The sequence below is a fragment of the Anopheles merus genome, chromosome 3R, assembly GCF_017562075.2.
Source record: "Anopheles merus strain MAF chromosome 3R, AmerM5.1, whole genome shotgun sequence".
Lineage (NCBI taxonomy): Eukaryota > Metazoa > Arthropoda > Insecta > Diptera > Culicidae > Anopheles > Anopheles merus.
In genome coordinates, this window is record NC_054084.1 from 41,346,233 (window position 1) to 41,363,475 (window position 17,243).

Genomic DNA, 17,243 nt, shown 5'->3' on the forward strand with positions numbered 1-17,243 from the left:
AGCAATAGTATTACATTTATTAAATATTTAGGTAAAGAAACCATGTATTTTGCTATGAAATATGAAAAAGCCTATCTTATATAAACTTTGCAGATATATTTCTTATATAAGTTCTAAAAAACTTTAAAGCTCAACAAAACTTTAAAATTCCATTCAATCAAAAATATCTAATATTCACCCAGGCAAAAACGAGGAAGGTAAAAACTCAGAAAAAACCCAAAAATAAAAAAAGGGTAAAAAAGTAATTTACTTCCTGCAACAACTTTGGCTATCAGTAATACATAGTATAATATTACACTCATGAAATTAGAAATGATCCCTCTCGTCATATTATTGACGAAAGCAAGTTGGAAAGCGTATTTTTTATTAATCGTTTTGTGAAATTCAACGTTTTCCTAAAATTGCTTAGGACTTTTAAAATGACCAAATGACGTTTTTCTTCTTAATTTCTGATTTTTATTTTAATATTTTGCAAACAAATGCACCATTTTTTATATAATTTTACTCTTTATAATGAAGGAAAAGCTACAAAAAGTCTCAGAAAAATTAAAAACATTCAGCGCACTTTTCATAATTTAATTTACTTATGCAGCCATCCGCTCAAACATCTTCTCTCAAACAAATCAATACACACGTGGTAGGAGCTAAATTGTAACATTAGATAACCTTCTCAGCCGATGTCATTCCGTACGCGCAAAGCACAATTCACCACCACCATTCAGCCTTCTAGGTACCTACAACTCTCAGGTGTAACGAAATGCTTCCCTCAATCAAAATCAATAAACGCGTGGCATCGGGGGTCACACTCCCGTCCCATGCCCATGCCCAAAATTCAACCTACCACCACCAAACCAATCGATTTCGCACCAAGCAGCAGCCCTATAACAGACAAATCCAAGCCCATAAGCGTCACCATCCGATTACCGCTTGCCACGCCGGGCGAACTCCGAACCCGATAAGTGAAGTTGTAAATGCCGCCAACAGCACAGAAGCAGCACAACGCTTCGATCCGCTCACGCGTGAACGATGGATACGCGTTCAGGTGTGCCCGTATGTGGCTCTGCGCGCGTATTGTATGTGTTTGTGTGCGTGTGTGCTTTCACGTTCATTCTCAAACTTTTACCACGAAATGCCAAAGCATACAGAGATGACGTGTTACTACCTTTCAACCTTCCCCATTTTCAATCGGGCCTTAGAAAATGTGTCTAAAAAACAGGTTGGGAAAAAAGGAAAAGGCGCTTCATTTTCCACCCGTCCAACCGTCCTTGCGGGCATGGGGATGGGCGGGCAGGCCACACTTCATAGGAATTGATTGATGATGTAAAAGTATCTTTCGGTAGCCAAACACGAAAATGGGTATGTTTTTGTGTCTGTGTTGTGTTCCTTTCCGTGATAAACTTCCCATTTTGTTGGATTGAAGCGCTTCCCTTCCAACTCTACCATTTCGGCTGTTCATAGGACGTGGTGGGCGGGGGGAGTTGGATGAACTGCCCATCCTGTCGCCGGAAGGAAGTGCCACTTTGCAGGTTGACCAGAGCCAGGTTTCACGCTCCTGTAACAGAAGCAAAAGGGAAAAGAATTTTCCGAAACGGCTGTAAAGAGATCAATCGATGTAAATTGATCTTTTGCGCCTAAGCGATCGATTTTGTGTGCGGCATTCGTTACGGGGAATAGCTCATGTTGGGCTCCTTCGTGTTCTTTCTGATTGAGTGCTTCAATTGAAGCGTGTTTCTAGTGGTTTCGCTAAAACGTTTTTTGATAGCAATTATCGGAAGTGCTGTTAGCAGTGAAAATGATGATACTTTGTTGCTCTAAATTATGTTATGAACATCAGACACCTCAGCTCGCACACGAGTCGCACCGAATCGATTAGTTTCACTAGGGAGCATTTAATATTGGTTTGCTAATAAAACGTGTTGCCCAGTCCCGGGCCCCATGGCAAATGATGCTGCAACAATCATCAGCATCCGAGTACGTGCCTTCCCTTTTGTGGCTTGTGTCATTCATAACAAATCATCAACCAACAACCTAACCAGCAGACAGACAAAATGCAATTACCCAAAATTAGCGTCCCTCTCTGTCATTCTCTCTCTTTTTGTCTGTCTTTCTCACTCTCTTTCTGCTCTCATAATGCTTCCCTCTAGCCCGTGTACTTCTCTACTCTAGTCTCATCAGCGTAAAGGGGTGTTGGGAAATCGGTGCGAGCAAGGAGCGAAATATTATTAACATTCCACGCTGGGTGAGTAGAAATTGTTGCCAAGGCTCACATTCCACCGCCACTGGTGTATTGATTTTCCGGCACCTCGGAACGTGGCGCTTAAAATTACTTAACAAATGTTTAGCACAAAAACAGGTTATGGTTACCAACAAGTCACACCCGTAGGCGAGATGTGCTCGGAGATGGTGTGTGTTTTTTTAACTTAAATTATTGATGAATAATGCTGAAAATTGTTTATTAGAAATAAATAATTATGTATACAATAAAAATATGAACTTTAAGACAACTGTTTGTGGGAATGGATATTCCTATTATAGCAAAGCAAAAAATGATAATCTACTGTTTATTTACATTTTTTGCTAAGGTTGTGTCTTACTTTTATTAGAATTATATATAAGTTCGAAAATAATTGATTAAAATTAAGTGGTTTGTTGTTTTCATTTGTTATACTACGTAGTTAAATCTTAATTAGACGATAATAAGCGTCACCTTATCACGTTATGTGAGCAGTTCATAATACCGAAATAAAATACCAACAACGATTGAACGAGAACACCTTCGCTTAAAAAATACTCATATCATAAATTGAAGAGTTTCCAAATCAGAAAATCTATCAAATAAGGGTTATTTTTTCTCTTCTTCTTCTTGTTTGGCTCAACAACCGATGCCGGTCAATGCCTGCCAACCCACTTGTGGGGTTGGCTTTCAGTGACTTATTGATTTCCCCCCATAGCAGGATAGTCAGTCCTACGTATGGCGGCACGGTCTATTTGGGGCTTGAACCCATGACGGGCATGTTGTTAAGTCGTACAAGTTGACGGGTTATTTTTTATGAAATTATAAAAAAAAAGTAAATGAATATTGAATAAGAACCAAAGTCAAGACAATTTGACTCTTTAATACATTGAGCCCAGGCAAATATTTTTTTATCAAGAGTTTTATAAATGTTCTACCCAAACTGGAAAAAATATAAAGCAAACTGACGTATTATTATTTATTGGTTAATTATTTTTGGAGACTTTTAAAACGTCAGTTTTAATGGTAAATGGTAGCAATGGACTTAATGGTAGGGATAAATTTTTTCATTTTCATAACTGTAATTGTTTTTCAATTTCTTTAACTTTTTGCAAGTGTTTAACAGAGTGCTTTACGTGGCATGCTAATAATTAGGCGATTGATTGCACTATATTTTTTATACAGTAATTAAAATTGGATCAATTTGGAATTTGAAGCAGGCATCTTTTTACATCGCATACATTCAATTGAAATTTCAATCGAATAAAATTTTAAATATTTTTAATGTAATAATATTTAGTCTTAAAAAGTGTATTGGTAATTTCACTTAGAAATCCTTAAACCAACTACAAAATTATTTTGCGCTCTATTCTGCATAATTTAATTGTTACTTTCTTCTGAATATAAAAAAAAATCCGTAAAGAGTAGTGCCGCCTGTTAAAAAGAATACATTATGTATGTGATTTGTGGACGTTATAATATTTGGTTTTACGATATAGCATTTTGTTCCGAAATATAAATGAAAAAAAATGGCATACACTTTCTCTCCATTGTAGATAATCAGAGCAATGATATATTACCTTCTAAGAGAAAATATAATTATCAAAATAACCAGGAGTGCGAAGAAGGTTTTGAGCGTATTTGAGCAGAATAAGAGGCATTAGCATCCACAGGTAGCAAAGGCCGAGGTCATACAGTGTTTTTGACACTCGAAACTCAGCTTGTGATTTTGATGAGGGAAAATGAGGCTCCTTTTCAGGAAAACAATCGTGAGAAGTAAATGGGATTTACTGTTTTGAGTCTTTATCAAAAATAATAAAAACGTATGTTGTTTACGGATCTCATATCTTTAAATTAAATGCTGTTGTTTACTTTCTTTGAAGTAAATTCGTATATTTAAACGTCAATAGCTAACATTTTTCTAACCGTTACATGAAGCTCCTAAACACTTTTTCACCATTCATTGTGTCATTTGTGTTATCTCGTCGTCGTACACTTTCAACATACACTTAGCCTCCGCTTCGCAAAATCGGTAAAGCCACACGACCGCACGTAGAAAATGTTCCGTATAGCGTATGGTTCGTCCATTCGACAAAACCACACCGATGGCGAGCGAGAATGGAAATCGTCCAGCGACCCGGAAAAAGATTCAAAATCATCATCACACAAAACATCATCCATCGTTGTGGAAAACCCCTTTTGCACCTTAATGTTGCCAAGCAATTCCAAGGTAAGTGTATTGGAGGAAACACACACACACACACACACACACCTTCGTATACTAACCCCTTTCCGTCCACGAGGACGATTACTCCCACGTGTCCACAACCTCATACCATCTCCAATGTGGAAACCTGCGAGTAACCCTGAGAAAGAAGGAGAGAGAAAGAGAAAGCGCGAGACAGAGAGAGAGAGAGAGAGAGAGAACATACGATGGCTCAAGTTTATTACAACACTTCACACCGGACCACCGTAGCAGCTTCGCCTTCGGGAAGGACCTCGGAGAGCTTCTTCGGTGTAGATTACTTTATTATTATGGAGTTTTATTGAATTTAATTATTAATATCAATGGAAATTGCTGGCCCATTTCGGTTCATCCGGCGAAACGATCCCAGTGTCCTGTCCCTGTCTGGCAGTGCGAGGGCGCGCTACTATGTTGTTGTGTTTCCTTGTTTTTCCCTACCCCTAGAGGGCCACATGCTCTCGGGGATGTGTCTCTCTCGGCGACTTCTAGCCCGTTTTGCACAGTTTCGCTACACGGCCAGTGCTTTAAGAAGGATGAAAACGACCGCAAAACATGGTTGTCGATGCGGCACGATCTGCCGGCTTCCTCGGTCACTTCCCACTTCGCCCCATGTTTCGGCTGCAGAGTATTATTTCACTTTAACATGTTCAACGAGCGTGTAGAATGTAACGGCATTAGGACGTGCCGTTCCTGCTCTGGTGATTTGGGCATTTCGTGGGAAGCGTGGGACGATGGCTTTGGTGCATGTTGTACTAATTTTTGATGCCTTTCGTTAAAAGTCTCAGCTGGCGAGCTGACGAGCATGGTCTAGTGAGCTGTTCCAGTGTTTTGAGTTTACCATACTGCAGCTTTTAATCGTTCTGCGAAGTGTTGGGTAAGGTGAGTATGGGATTAGAATTATAAAGATTGTATTCTATTAAGTGTTGAAACAGACTGAGGAACACGAACCATAGATAGTTTAGCTCGTTAAAGATGACTTAAGACTGTTCAAACTGTAAGTGGTTAGCCTTGAAGTGAATGCATATTGATTTGTTCAATTTTAATTTCTAAGAGGTTTTTAAAAGCTTTAAAATATCACAGAAATCAAAAAGAAAAACAGGAACACAACTTCACTTGGTACAACACAACAGCTGGGTCTGCTTATCACTTTTTCATATTTGATTCTATCGAAAAGAGAGAAAAGGCTCAATACTAGATCGAACAATTAGCTACAGAAAAGCAGTTGACATTTTATCAACAATATTTGTTGATTATTGGAGTAGGCAATCCATAAGCCTAAAAAGGTAGGCAGTCTCAGATAAGCTCCACTGTATGCAATCTACATAACACCATGCAGCACTTACATAAACAATTCCCTTTAGTGATAAAATACAATTGTATTCTAAAGAGGACAATTTAAATTCTACCGATCCTTAGAGCAACATATCGGTTCAGAAACCCCCGTAAGTTCTAATTTCCAACATATTAGGTTAAATTCACTCTTCAATCATTTAGCAAAGCATTGCTTGTAAACAAGATTTCGAACCATCTTGTGGGTGGGAAATGTTGGGTTATCCAAGGCTGATGCTAACAATAACATGTCTGTCATGGGTTCAAGCCTAGAATGGACCGTTCCCCCGTAGCAAGCATTAACTATCCGGATGTGTGGTAATGAATTAAGTCTTAAAAGCCTGCATAGGCCGGCATATCCGCGTAGGACATTATGCCAAATAGGAGAAAAAGAAGCTAACAAGCCACTTACCGACCATTTTCAAGGCGTTTGAATCGAAATTACCCCTCCCTAGATACAGTTAGGCCGGTCTGGCGGTACAGTCGTCAACTCGTACGACTTAACACATGCTCGTCATGGGTTCAAGCTCCGAATGGACCGAATGAGGAATATTATTTTCATGAGAGAACATTACCATCGTATCACACTTGATCATAGTAAAAGGACGAAAGAATGTTCATCGAAAAAATAAATCGATTAAGTGTCCTTATCAACTTAAAAAATGCCATCATCACCTGCACCGTTTCAGGCAAAAGAAATCTTTCATAGTTTTTAACGATTGCCCAATTATTTCATCCATCCGGTTTAAAGGTTAGTTCCTAACAACCACAGCAAGGCATAGCTCTTGTGTTTGATTAAGTCCAAAACTGACCTAAGGTAATAATAATCGTACGTAATACGTCACGTCCAGTCTTTCTTGCAGATGCACATACGAATCAATTTATTTTACGAATCGATTTTACATACGAATCAATTTAAGTCAGTATAAGAACTTTTGTGAAAAAATTGGATCACTGATCTCGGACTCACTGATCTTGAAAAAGAAAGCACAGTAAACAGTAAATTAGTTCAAATACATTGCTGGTATTACCTTTTACTAAAATATTAAAATTCCTCTCAACAAACTCGTTGTCGTCTTTCTTTTACCATTCAACTCTTCTTGTCATCTCTTGTTACAGTTTATTACACCTTGTCACAAACATCGCCCCTCTCTTGTTGTCATGGAAATGTCTTAGAGTAGGATTTATTTGATTATTGTAACGTATGCAATAGAACGTTGAGCAATGATCACGAATGCATTTGTAGTGTGCAACATGCTACATTATCATTTTAATGGTACGCAGGCAAACCTGCAGCATTGCTGAACGGGCAATTGGAAGTAATTCCTTGGTCTGTTCCGGGGCGTTGTTCCGATTCCTGTTTGAAGAGGTCGTGAGCTGGCTTACAAAATCACATACTTCATACGGAATCCGGTTTCGCGACGGAATGGATCAAACAGCTGATCGCTCTGGAAGTACATCATGTATGGTCCCGGCGCGGTAACTGAAAGGACATAGAGAGGTTTTTTTTTGGTAATGGTTCATTTAAATTGCAATCTGTCTCCCAATGACTTACCATCAACTTCACCATTGCTCAAACTGTTACTGCAGAACCGATTGGCACGCAGGGCGGGCAGTGTAGGCAAACGGACCACCGCGTTCGGTATGTGCAGATTGTCTTCGGATCGTGCCGCGATGGCAACGCTGGAGTAGCACAGCTCATCGACGCCCGGATTCTGTGCGGTCGGATTGCCAGAGGATGCAATCTCGAAGGTGGTCGGTAGGATGCGCAGTGTCTGGCTGTTGCGGGGCCGATGGAAGCAGATCGCATAGTTCATACCACCAAGGTACGGGCCAGCGCCGTTGCCAAAGTTGAACGATTCGACCGTACCAGAGTTGTCCTGGAAATACTGCAGACAGCCGGTGGGTGCAAGCAGACCGATATCACCGTGCGAGAGAGTACGTGCCATCAGTGGAAGCATGTCGGGAGTGTCCAGCTGACGGGTAGCGTCTTTGGCCGCGGCTGCCATACCCGACGGACACTCGAGCTGCTGCACACGGATGCTCCAGTGTGGGTTGGCCAGGGTTGGGATCTGGGAGCGGCTGGCAATGCGGAAGGTGATCGTCATCGTGCGATCGGCACTGGTGGGGTTGAAGGGTACGTATACTGGGGAGAAAGAGGTGAAGTGTGTTAAAATCTAATACATTTGTAGCATACGTTTACGGATATACACACACACACACACACACGAGCGTATGGAATGATAAAAAATATTAATATCCAAAATTATGAGTCGGTCCACTATCAACAGAACTTCCTCATTTCACTTGAGTCAACTCATCCATCTTCTATCAGTGCTTCGGGCCGGTTAAAAACACCTCCAAAATTCAATTTCAATTCAATTCCCCACACCAAAACTTCCTTACCATGCTGACCGCTATTTTCACCGCATAAATCGAAGTTTAAGTTGTCGACCGAAAACACATCGTTGATGCATCGCGGGTACGGATCGAGCGTCGGCTGGGCAAGGCTAAACGAGTTGAAATCCAATCGAAGCTGCGACGGTACCGGAAAGAAAGAGCAATCGGTCAGTTGGCTGCAATGGTGGGTCATTTCGGTGCGGTTTTGAGGTGGCCTGATGGTCTGTCTTACCTGACAGATGCGCGTGTTGAGCGAGCGGATGGTGTAAATACAGGTCAGCCCGTTCGCAGCAATGTTGTTCGGGGTGAGCAGTGTCGTCGTCTTTACCAAGGATGTACCACCGCAGGCAAGTGTAGGTCCTGTAGAAATAAGGAGGTGTAGGTAGGGATTAGCTGGATCGTTCTGTTACGGCGTTCTGTTGTCACCCCGTCACTAATGGTAGCTAATCACGGTGGCAAAGGATGAAATAAGTGCTGGCCAAAGCCCCGTACGGTTGCTGATGTTGCAGCTACCAATGTTTCAAGAGATCGAAAAATGATTTCCACCGCTACACCCTTTAGGCGATGTGTTAATTTCTCTGCCAGATTTGAGAGATGGCTCGTGTCGTTTGCTTGTGGTGCGACTTGGTGTAGAGCGTTAGGAAATCTCATCGGGTTTAATCGGGTTTCGTTGGGATATTACTTGGATGCGCTTGTGGGATTTGCAGCAAGGACAAACCATTAAATCGTCGGTGGGATAACCAGTCCATGAAGAGTTATGGAAGGATAGACCTTCCTTATTTTGTTTTTAAGCCAATGAATACGGCTTAGTTATTAAATGAACTATTATTCATTCAACATTGACAATACAGGGTCACGATTTGTTGGTCAACTCCCATTATGTTTTGGTCTCGTCTCACGATTCACTCTCGTAGATTTTTGGTTCGTTCCCATAATTTATTGGTATCTTCCGATTGGATATCAATACAATTGAACCAAAACAAATTCTGGAAAACGGCCAAAAAATCGTGTGAACACACCAAAAATCTATGAGAACCAACCAAAAACTTATGGTAACCAACCAAGAAATCGTGGGAAACCGTTTAATGTTAACTTTAAGATAATTTGAATACCTGTGAAGAACAAACTAGCACATATGGTTGGTGTAATTTGTTATGACACATTATCGATAAAAATAATGTTATGTGTACTGTAAAAATTGATTTCATATTTAATCCAATATCTCTGTCCTTAAAATAATACCTAGAATTCATTTTAAATGGTCTAATGGATGTTAAAGTCAGCTCTCCCAATTAATTTAAAACTAAATCTAATGATGCAAGTCGGTCGAGTGCTATTGGACGTCAAATGATGACTGATAGTTGTAAAATTCTTTTTCTTCTTTTTGACTCAACAACCGTTGACCATCATAGGCCTGTACCATTTGTGGGGTTGGCTTTCAGTGACTTATGGATTATCCTGCAGTGGAAGGATCGACAGTCCTACGTATGGCGGCACGGTCCATTTGGGGAGTGAACCTATGAACCTATGGCATGTTGTTAAGTCGTACGAGTTGACGATTGTACCTCGAGACCGCCACGAGTTTACAATTTAGACCAATATTATACCGAAATAATTCAATATTATGCAAACATATCAGAGCCAAATTTAAAAAATTGTATAACCACTTACTATCTATATACTACTATTGTATATATTAATTTTTTTACATCATTGTGGGTCGTTTTCTTGTTTCTTAACAATTATGCATGTAAAAAACAAGCTTTGAAAAAGATAGTTTTAACTGATGTAGGTCATTCTACGGTTTATTAGCCTTTATTTCTTTGATTCAATTGTTGTATGAACACCAATGTCAATGCATGAACTAAGAATGGAATTTAATTCTTTTTCAAGTGTTTATTGTTGGAATAATTAAAAGATATTGTTTGTGCTCCATTCCGTAATGAATAAAACAGTAAAATAATGTAGGATTTAAACATCATACATCAGTTAAGCAATTTGAGCTTTACGTTTAAGTGTGATGATCATAGGACCGAGTAGGAATTGTGCCTTGGCAAATGAGAGATGAATGGGAGTAACATCAGAAGATGCATTTGATCATTACGTTTTACCTAACACTTTGCAACAAAGTTTGCCTAATACTCTTTACCCACGTCATATAGTTGATCATATCGCAATTCATGCCATGGTACGAAATTCCCAGACGTCTGGACATAACGTGTATGTGCAATTATTTGATCGTACTTTCATTTTTATCATATCTGCTATAATCATTTTAGCAATCAAACAAACACATACCGAAGGTACTAAAATAAGGAAAACCCTATCGTTATTTTTAGACCCATCAGCAGGTCTATTTTCGTGCGCATAGACCATCCTCCTTATGATGTGCACAATAGTAGTGTAGAGCATCACACTAACTTTTTTATCAGTTCACTACCCAGCATATGCTTTCTGTCTCCTTTCCGTCACCTTATCAGTACGACGATATTATCGGGCTGACATGTTGAGACGTATCTCGCTACCGGAACAAGCTAATCAATCGAACACGTTTCACATGCCTTGTGTTCCCCACGCACGCTAGATACAATTGGCGCCAGTATGGGTGCCGTATAGAAACAATAATTGATCACTGCACTTTGTTAGACCACAGACGTAAACGTTCACCGGGGTGCTACTATTTGACACGATGTTGGCCTTCCCGGCAGTACCTGTATATTGACCCTTCGCTGGTGACAGCTGCATCATCCCGATGACAACCAAGATAAGCACGAACGACATCGAGAAGTTCATCGTCACAAGTCACTGTCGGCGATCGCAAGCTCAAGAAAATGCACCACAAACGTAGCTTTTTGTTTTATTTTTTTTCCTCTCTTACAATCACTCCGAGTGTACAAAAAATCAATACGAAACGGTGTTACTAGTCGCGAAAATCCTTCACGAATGACGATCGTCAACTGGGCAAGTATCCTTTTATACGGCGAAGAGTTTTCAATGGTTCTGCCCTATTATCGCGTCGGTTGCTGAGGCGCTCTTTTATCGCTCGGCAAATGATAAAATGAAAGTTGTTTCGTGCCCGCAGCCGAAATTTCCGTCGTGGAGGTCAGTAGGTCTTATCTAGCGCTTGGAAAGACATGGTTTTTCCATAAGTGTACGTGCACGATTGTGAAAGTTTCTTTGGGTAGAGAAATATACTATTAAATAGTTAGCTGTAGGTCGGGAGATGATTTCTAAACAACAGTTGTGCTAAATCTACAAACCTATTTATTAGAGAGTTATTGTGCGCATTTAATGTACACATGTTTTGTGTCGCTTTGAATGCTTTGAATCTATGTGCTTGCTAATCATCCGTTCCATCGCGTGGGGGTGTGTGATAAAGTGCTTTGGGACGGTAAATTGGGGATGCATCTCCCGCCGTGGAATGTGCTACAGGCTACTGAAGTAAAAAATACAAGAAGTTCATTGATAAAATGAAGTATGACGTACACGGCAATAGGAACATTGATAAATGGGCAGGACGTAAACAATCATTCGCAGACGTAGGTTTCCGGTTACAATGACGAAACACAAGCTTTTTTTTTATATCGTAACGAGGCCAGCACACATCAATCTTACGTACGACGTTTTCTACATCGAATCTTTGGCTTTTTTATGTTTGAAAAGTTCTAAACATTGACAAGTTATTCAAAATAGGGGAAACGAACTTAATGCCAAATACTATCCAATACCATAGGATATCACAAAAAATGCCTTGTTAAAATGGTATCAATACTAACTGTGTAAGTCATCATCATTATTCAACGCTTTTTTATTAAATAAAAGCAACTAGTTCCGGTTTAATTATAACATTCACTTAAATGTAACCTACTCAATCCTTTTAACCTAAATGTAACATCTGCTTCATTTCTTGTATCCCTGCCTGCGGGTGAATTTTACTTTTCATTATATCTATCAAGTAATTGCAGAACAATTTCATCAATTTCCCTCCTTCATCCCAATTCATTCTATTTTCTGGTTTCATTAGTATTTCTATTGGAAGCACTTTAATTTTTGGCTCTTCTGCTATTGCACAGAAAAATTATGAATTTCTCTTTCTCTCATTATATTCTACGCTTATTACGCTAAAAAAGCACTGAAAAAATCAGTTCCTTGATCCAGCAATCAACTCGCACGACTTAATAATATATACATCGTGGGTGTAAGCCTCGCATGTACCATGTCCCCCATACGTGGGACAGACTATCCTGCTGTAGGTGAAGCAATAAGTCATTGGAAATCAAGACCGTGAGTAGTACAGGGCAGACCTAGAACGACAGCGGTTGTTGCGCAAAGAAGAAGTAGAAGAAGGTAAAGGAGAAAAAGAAATAAATGAAAATTAATTACTAACACAAAAATTAAAACATATCCATCTGAAATATGATATAATGTTACATTTATGTTTCATACCAAGGTCAAAACTTTTATAAATCAATTTATTTCTACCCATAAAAAAGGATTAACGTCTGAATTAATCATGATTGTGGATTTCCTTGTTTCCCGAAGCATGTCAAAGTTCATCCATGATTTGAATTGATCAAATGAAATTTCAATTCAACGATTAAAACGTAAACTATGTTCAAAAGGGCGAATTTTGTCGACATTCATGAATTCAAATGCCGACTTTATCGTTTGACGTTACTTGCATTCAACTTCCATGCTTGCATACAATCAATAATGCAATATTGCGTGAAAGGGTTATATATATATGATAGCCATGGCCCCTCAGGGAACATAACTGGATATCATACATGATAGCCTTTGCACTCAAAGTGTTGAAGTCGTAAATTGTAACAACATGCTTGGTTTAAGCCCCATGTGGTCCGTACTTAAGTATATGAGTAGCCATTCCGCAAATATAATTTTTTTCAAGACACAAATAGCCAATCAAATGGATGGCTAAAGTATACTTAGACCGATTACAATTGTTGCGTGAAAGAAGACCATGTTGTAGAGTTATCGCTTGTTTCATTAAAATCAAAATGTTTTTATTTGAACACATGTATACCCTCACAATCGTTTCGATTGCTATCTGCTCCAATTCAAACCTTTAAATACCTGCACATCTCAAACCTTTCTCGTCATAGTGTTATATGATTGTTTGGAAACAATGGATTGCTTTCAAAATCCTTATCCATTCTATTAATATCTGAGAAGTTTCAGAAATCATATGTTTTATTATAAGGAAATATTATTAGGACACATTTTAGGCGATAAGTATATCAAATTTTAAAATCGGTTACATTTCATGCAACTTGAACTCAACTTGTATGCAACCGAGTTCAATAGCATACTTGTTAACCCTTGAGGTTTCACGCACTAAAGTTTTTAATACAATTATTTCTCTTTCTCAAAACTTATTGCGTGTTTTTGTGAAAATCTTTGAGTGTTTCATCAATTACACCACATTCAGGTGATTTTTGGTCTTATACCTTAACAATTCGTTTCCAATATGTATAGTCTCCCTGATTAGAAAAGATGCTCGAATTCAATTAACAAACGCTAACCGATGACAGATTCGTTTTGCACACCTCCATAGATATCCCATCGCAATAGTTTTCCGCTCACCTTTATTCAAGAAAAAAACATAATATGGAAAATAAATAAAATATAATTTCTCGTTGCTTTTGTTGGTTGTAAATATAAATTGTTTACTTATTACATAACGAATTTAAATCTATGTTCTCTTTCAAATACACATCAATTCGAATATGAATAAAAAAATCTCGCTACTAACATTAAAGAATGATTTTGTTTTAATTGAATATTAATGGCTTTCAACTCAGCTTCAGAAAATCGAGAGATAGAAAATGCCATGTCACTTTTAAATTTGTCAAATCAATTAGGCCATCGGTGCAATATAACAAGCTTTATTGACTGCATTAAGGGCCAATGTGTTGCCATGGTGAATCGAGATGCATCGGTTTTGATATGTTGTGTCTGATGCTGAAAAAACAAAAAAAAAAAAAGCTGAAAAGATTGGGGATTGACGCATTATTTCTCGTCCCTAACAAAAACAACATCAATCATAGAGCAGTCAATGAGGAGGGTACCGAATTGCTTATCGGTTTATTTTGCCCTGCAAAGGCAAAAGTGCGATGGAATTTTTGGAAATCAATTTTCCAGAGCACAAATAATATTTACCATGACTATAATTCAATTCGATCTGTTCGCCACGATGGGATGGCGTACGTCAAACAAGTCGAAAGAGTGCGAACATAATGCGAACCTACCACGCTGATTGATGACAATGGCAAGGGAAGGTAGGATGATCGAGAGGGTTGGTGGAGGGTATAAATCGTACGCCAAAAAAGCAGGAAGCATGAAGTGAACATCGGCGGAAGTTAAGTGGTTGATGACGTTAACAGATATCCGAATGATTCGGTGCGGTTAATATTGTCGTCGGATTTCATGTTTGCTTCGGTGGTGAGTAAAACGAGTGGATTTTTCTCTTTTATAGATTACTTGTTTGGTCAACGTTTACCATTTGGAAGCATCAGTGAGCTATTTAAACACAATAAGAATTATAAAGAGTTTTTAAAGATAAGCATATTAATATAAAATAAAATGTAAATATAAAATAAAACTAAATTAAAACATATTTTGTATTAACTTTTTTGGGAAAACATTAAAATCATTAGCATTGTTTTCATATTTCATATTACTCATATGCCAATAATTGCAATTGTATTATATCACATGCTTTTTGCGCTCATTGCACAGCTGTCACCTGGTAATGCGAAAGCTGAGGAAATGTTGTTTCTACTAAAATGAAACACAAACATACCGTGGCGCACACCCGGCACCAGCTTCCTCGCTTTAGTGGTTTTTAATGGTGACACAATGGAAAACAAATACGTCTTTATGGATTTCCTTCATATTCGCACGGGGCCGTAGAGCGATGATGGTAAGACAGTTGTTTAACCGGCCAAGGAAATGAACCTCTGTCCTAGGGTGACATTTTGTGCGGCGTTTCGGATGTGCTGTAGTGGGCGGTTTGCATCAACGAGAATCACACCGCCAGCTGTGGCAACCAGTCAAGCAGCCTGGCGCTTGAATAGATTGCTCAAAAGCTTAACATCAATTAAGGCGGCGGTGACATCGAATGTTGGAATGTTTCAAAATGACTAATAACTTCAAATGGCAACGCAATCAAAATCGGACCCAGTTGCCGATGATGGGTCTGGTACAAGGAGTGTGTGTATGTGGCATTTTGCTGTGAAATCATACCACAAAATCGCTTCATTTGTCAAAGGACATTCCGTGTGCGGTCAGATGCGTTCGGTATGGATAAGTATCGAAATAGTTTGCATGCTATCGACATTCTTGTTGGGGTTAAGTTGTTGCGATATGTGATGCATTTATTGACAATTGTTTGGTTGCTGGATTCAGCAAGACTACATTTCACAATCCCGTAAAGCAGCACTTCCCCACCAACGACAGGGCGTCTCCATTTGATTTCCCTTCGCTTACTACTAGGCGTCTCCATTGAGCAAAGCATGTTGTGGTCGAAATTGACTCTGAATTCGCTGACTGTTTAAAGTGAAAAATTATATCTGAAGTTATATGAATAATATAAATAAAAGCAAAATAAAATACGAGAGCATTAATAGTTTAATAAAACACTATCAACAACCTACTAAATATTACGCCAAAGGCGAATAGAACGTATTAACTAACATTCTCTGAAACACAAATTTTCATCTTAAATAGGAAGGCAAAGTCAGCAATTTAGAAACTTTTGATGGTTTCTAATACTTGCATTGCAGAAGTTGTATTAAACTTTTGTTATGAACTTTGCCACCTTTTTCTTTCACCTTTCTGTACCAAGTTGGAGCAAAGCGGCATTTGGAAAAATTGGTTCAAAAGTTGTACCGCCATTTATTTCTTATTTTTGCACAGTTTGTGATCTAAATAAGGATCTAAATACACAGCAGAAGAAAACTGTGTAGTGGTATTTTCAAACAGAAGGCATTGAATAGGTATTAAGTTAAAGACAGCGAACTGTAGCATGGCATTCATGATTAGGCAATTGTGTTGATCTTAATTAAATAGGTTATTTGACCAACCAATGTTACTGACGGTCCCGTGGTACAGTCTACTCGCACTACTTAACAACATGACCAACGTGTGTTCAAGCCTTATATGGACCGTCATCCAGTATCAAGCATCGACTATTTTGCTATATAATACTTAATAAGTTTCCAAAACCTGATCTGCGAAGCTCTTTACGCGTAAAAAAATAGAACTGGATCATTCAGTGATTTATTCGTTTGAGATACAATCTAGAACAAAATCTTATTTAATGCTGAACATTAATAATTTTTGGGAGTGAACAACCCGGGCCATGTCAAACCGACGTGATCTATCGTCAGCATGCCAGAGAGAGAGAGAGAGAGAGACAGAGAGAGAGAGAGAGAGAGCGAGAGAGAGAGAGAGAGAGAGAGAGAGAGAGGAGAGTGGACAGGTGTGCAACGTTGATGTTTTCATGAAACCAATACTTCGAGAACTTCGATTCCCTGTCACTGCAAAAAAATATGATTTTTTTATCCAGCAGGTATTGACATTTTTTGTTAATTTTCAAAAAACCGGGTTTTCCATACAAACGCATGATTTTTTAATGGGACTGTCACGAAAATACTGTCATTAAATGGGAAAAAGTATTTTGTAGCTTATATAGCTTATGCAATAGAAAATCTTAGTTGAATATAGGCAATAAAATATTATTATATACATCCATAATAAGACTTACTATCACATATGCTTCGTCTAGCTGGAACAGTTGTGCTAAAACACATAAAATGAAACTATAAAGAACACAAAATAAGTTTCTGAAAACAATACTAAATGTATCACTAAATGTATGGTTTAGAACAAGAACCCTTAATTCAATATGCCAGTTTCCCGCAATCGAAAAATTCACTACAAAAATAGTTCAAAAATTCAATACAACATTCACAAACAGTAACTTTGACGGGCATAATTAGAAACAATTAGAAA

The 17,243-nt window shown here is 38.6% G+C and overlaps 1 protein-coding gene across 1 annotated transcript; it reads right to left on the reverse strand.

Annotated features, from left to right (window-relative positions):
• Positions 1-6,971: 6,971 nt before the first annotated feature.
• LOC121597484 lies at positions 6,972-11,166 on the reverse strand. Its single transcript, XM_041923278.1, has 5 exons — positions 10,919-11,166; positions 8,440-8,567; positions 8,214-8,343; positions 7,363-7,953; positions 6,972-7,290 (listed from the first exon to the last, which is right to left on the reverse strand). The coding sequence occupies exons 1-5, from the start codon at positions 10,998-11,000 to the stop codon at positions 7,190-7,192; spliced, it is 1,032 nt and encodes a 343-aa protein (XP_041779212.1). The 5' UTR covers positions 11,001-11,166; the 3' UTR covers positions 6,972-7,189.
• Positions 11,167-17,243: the final 6,077 nt, after the last annotated feature.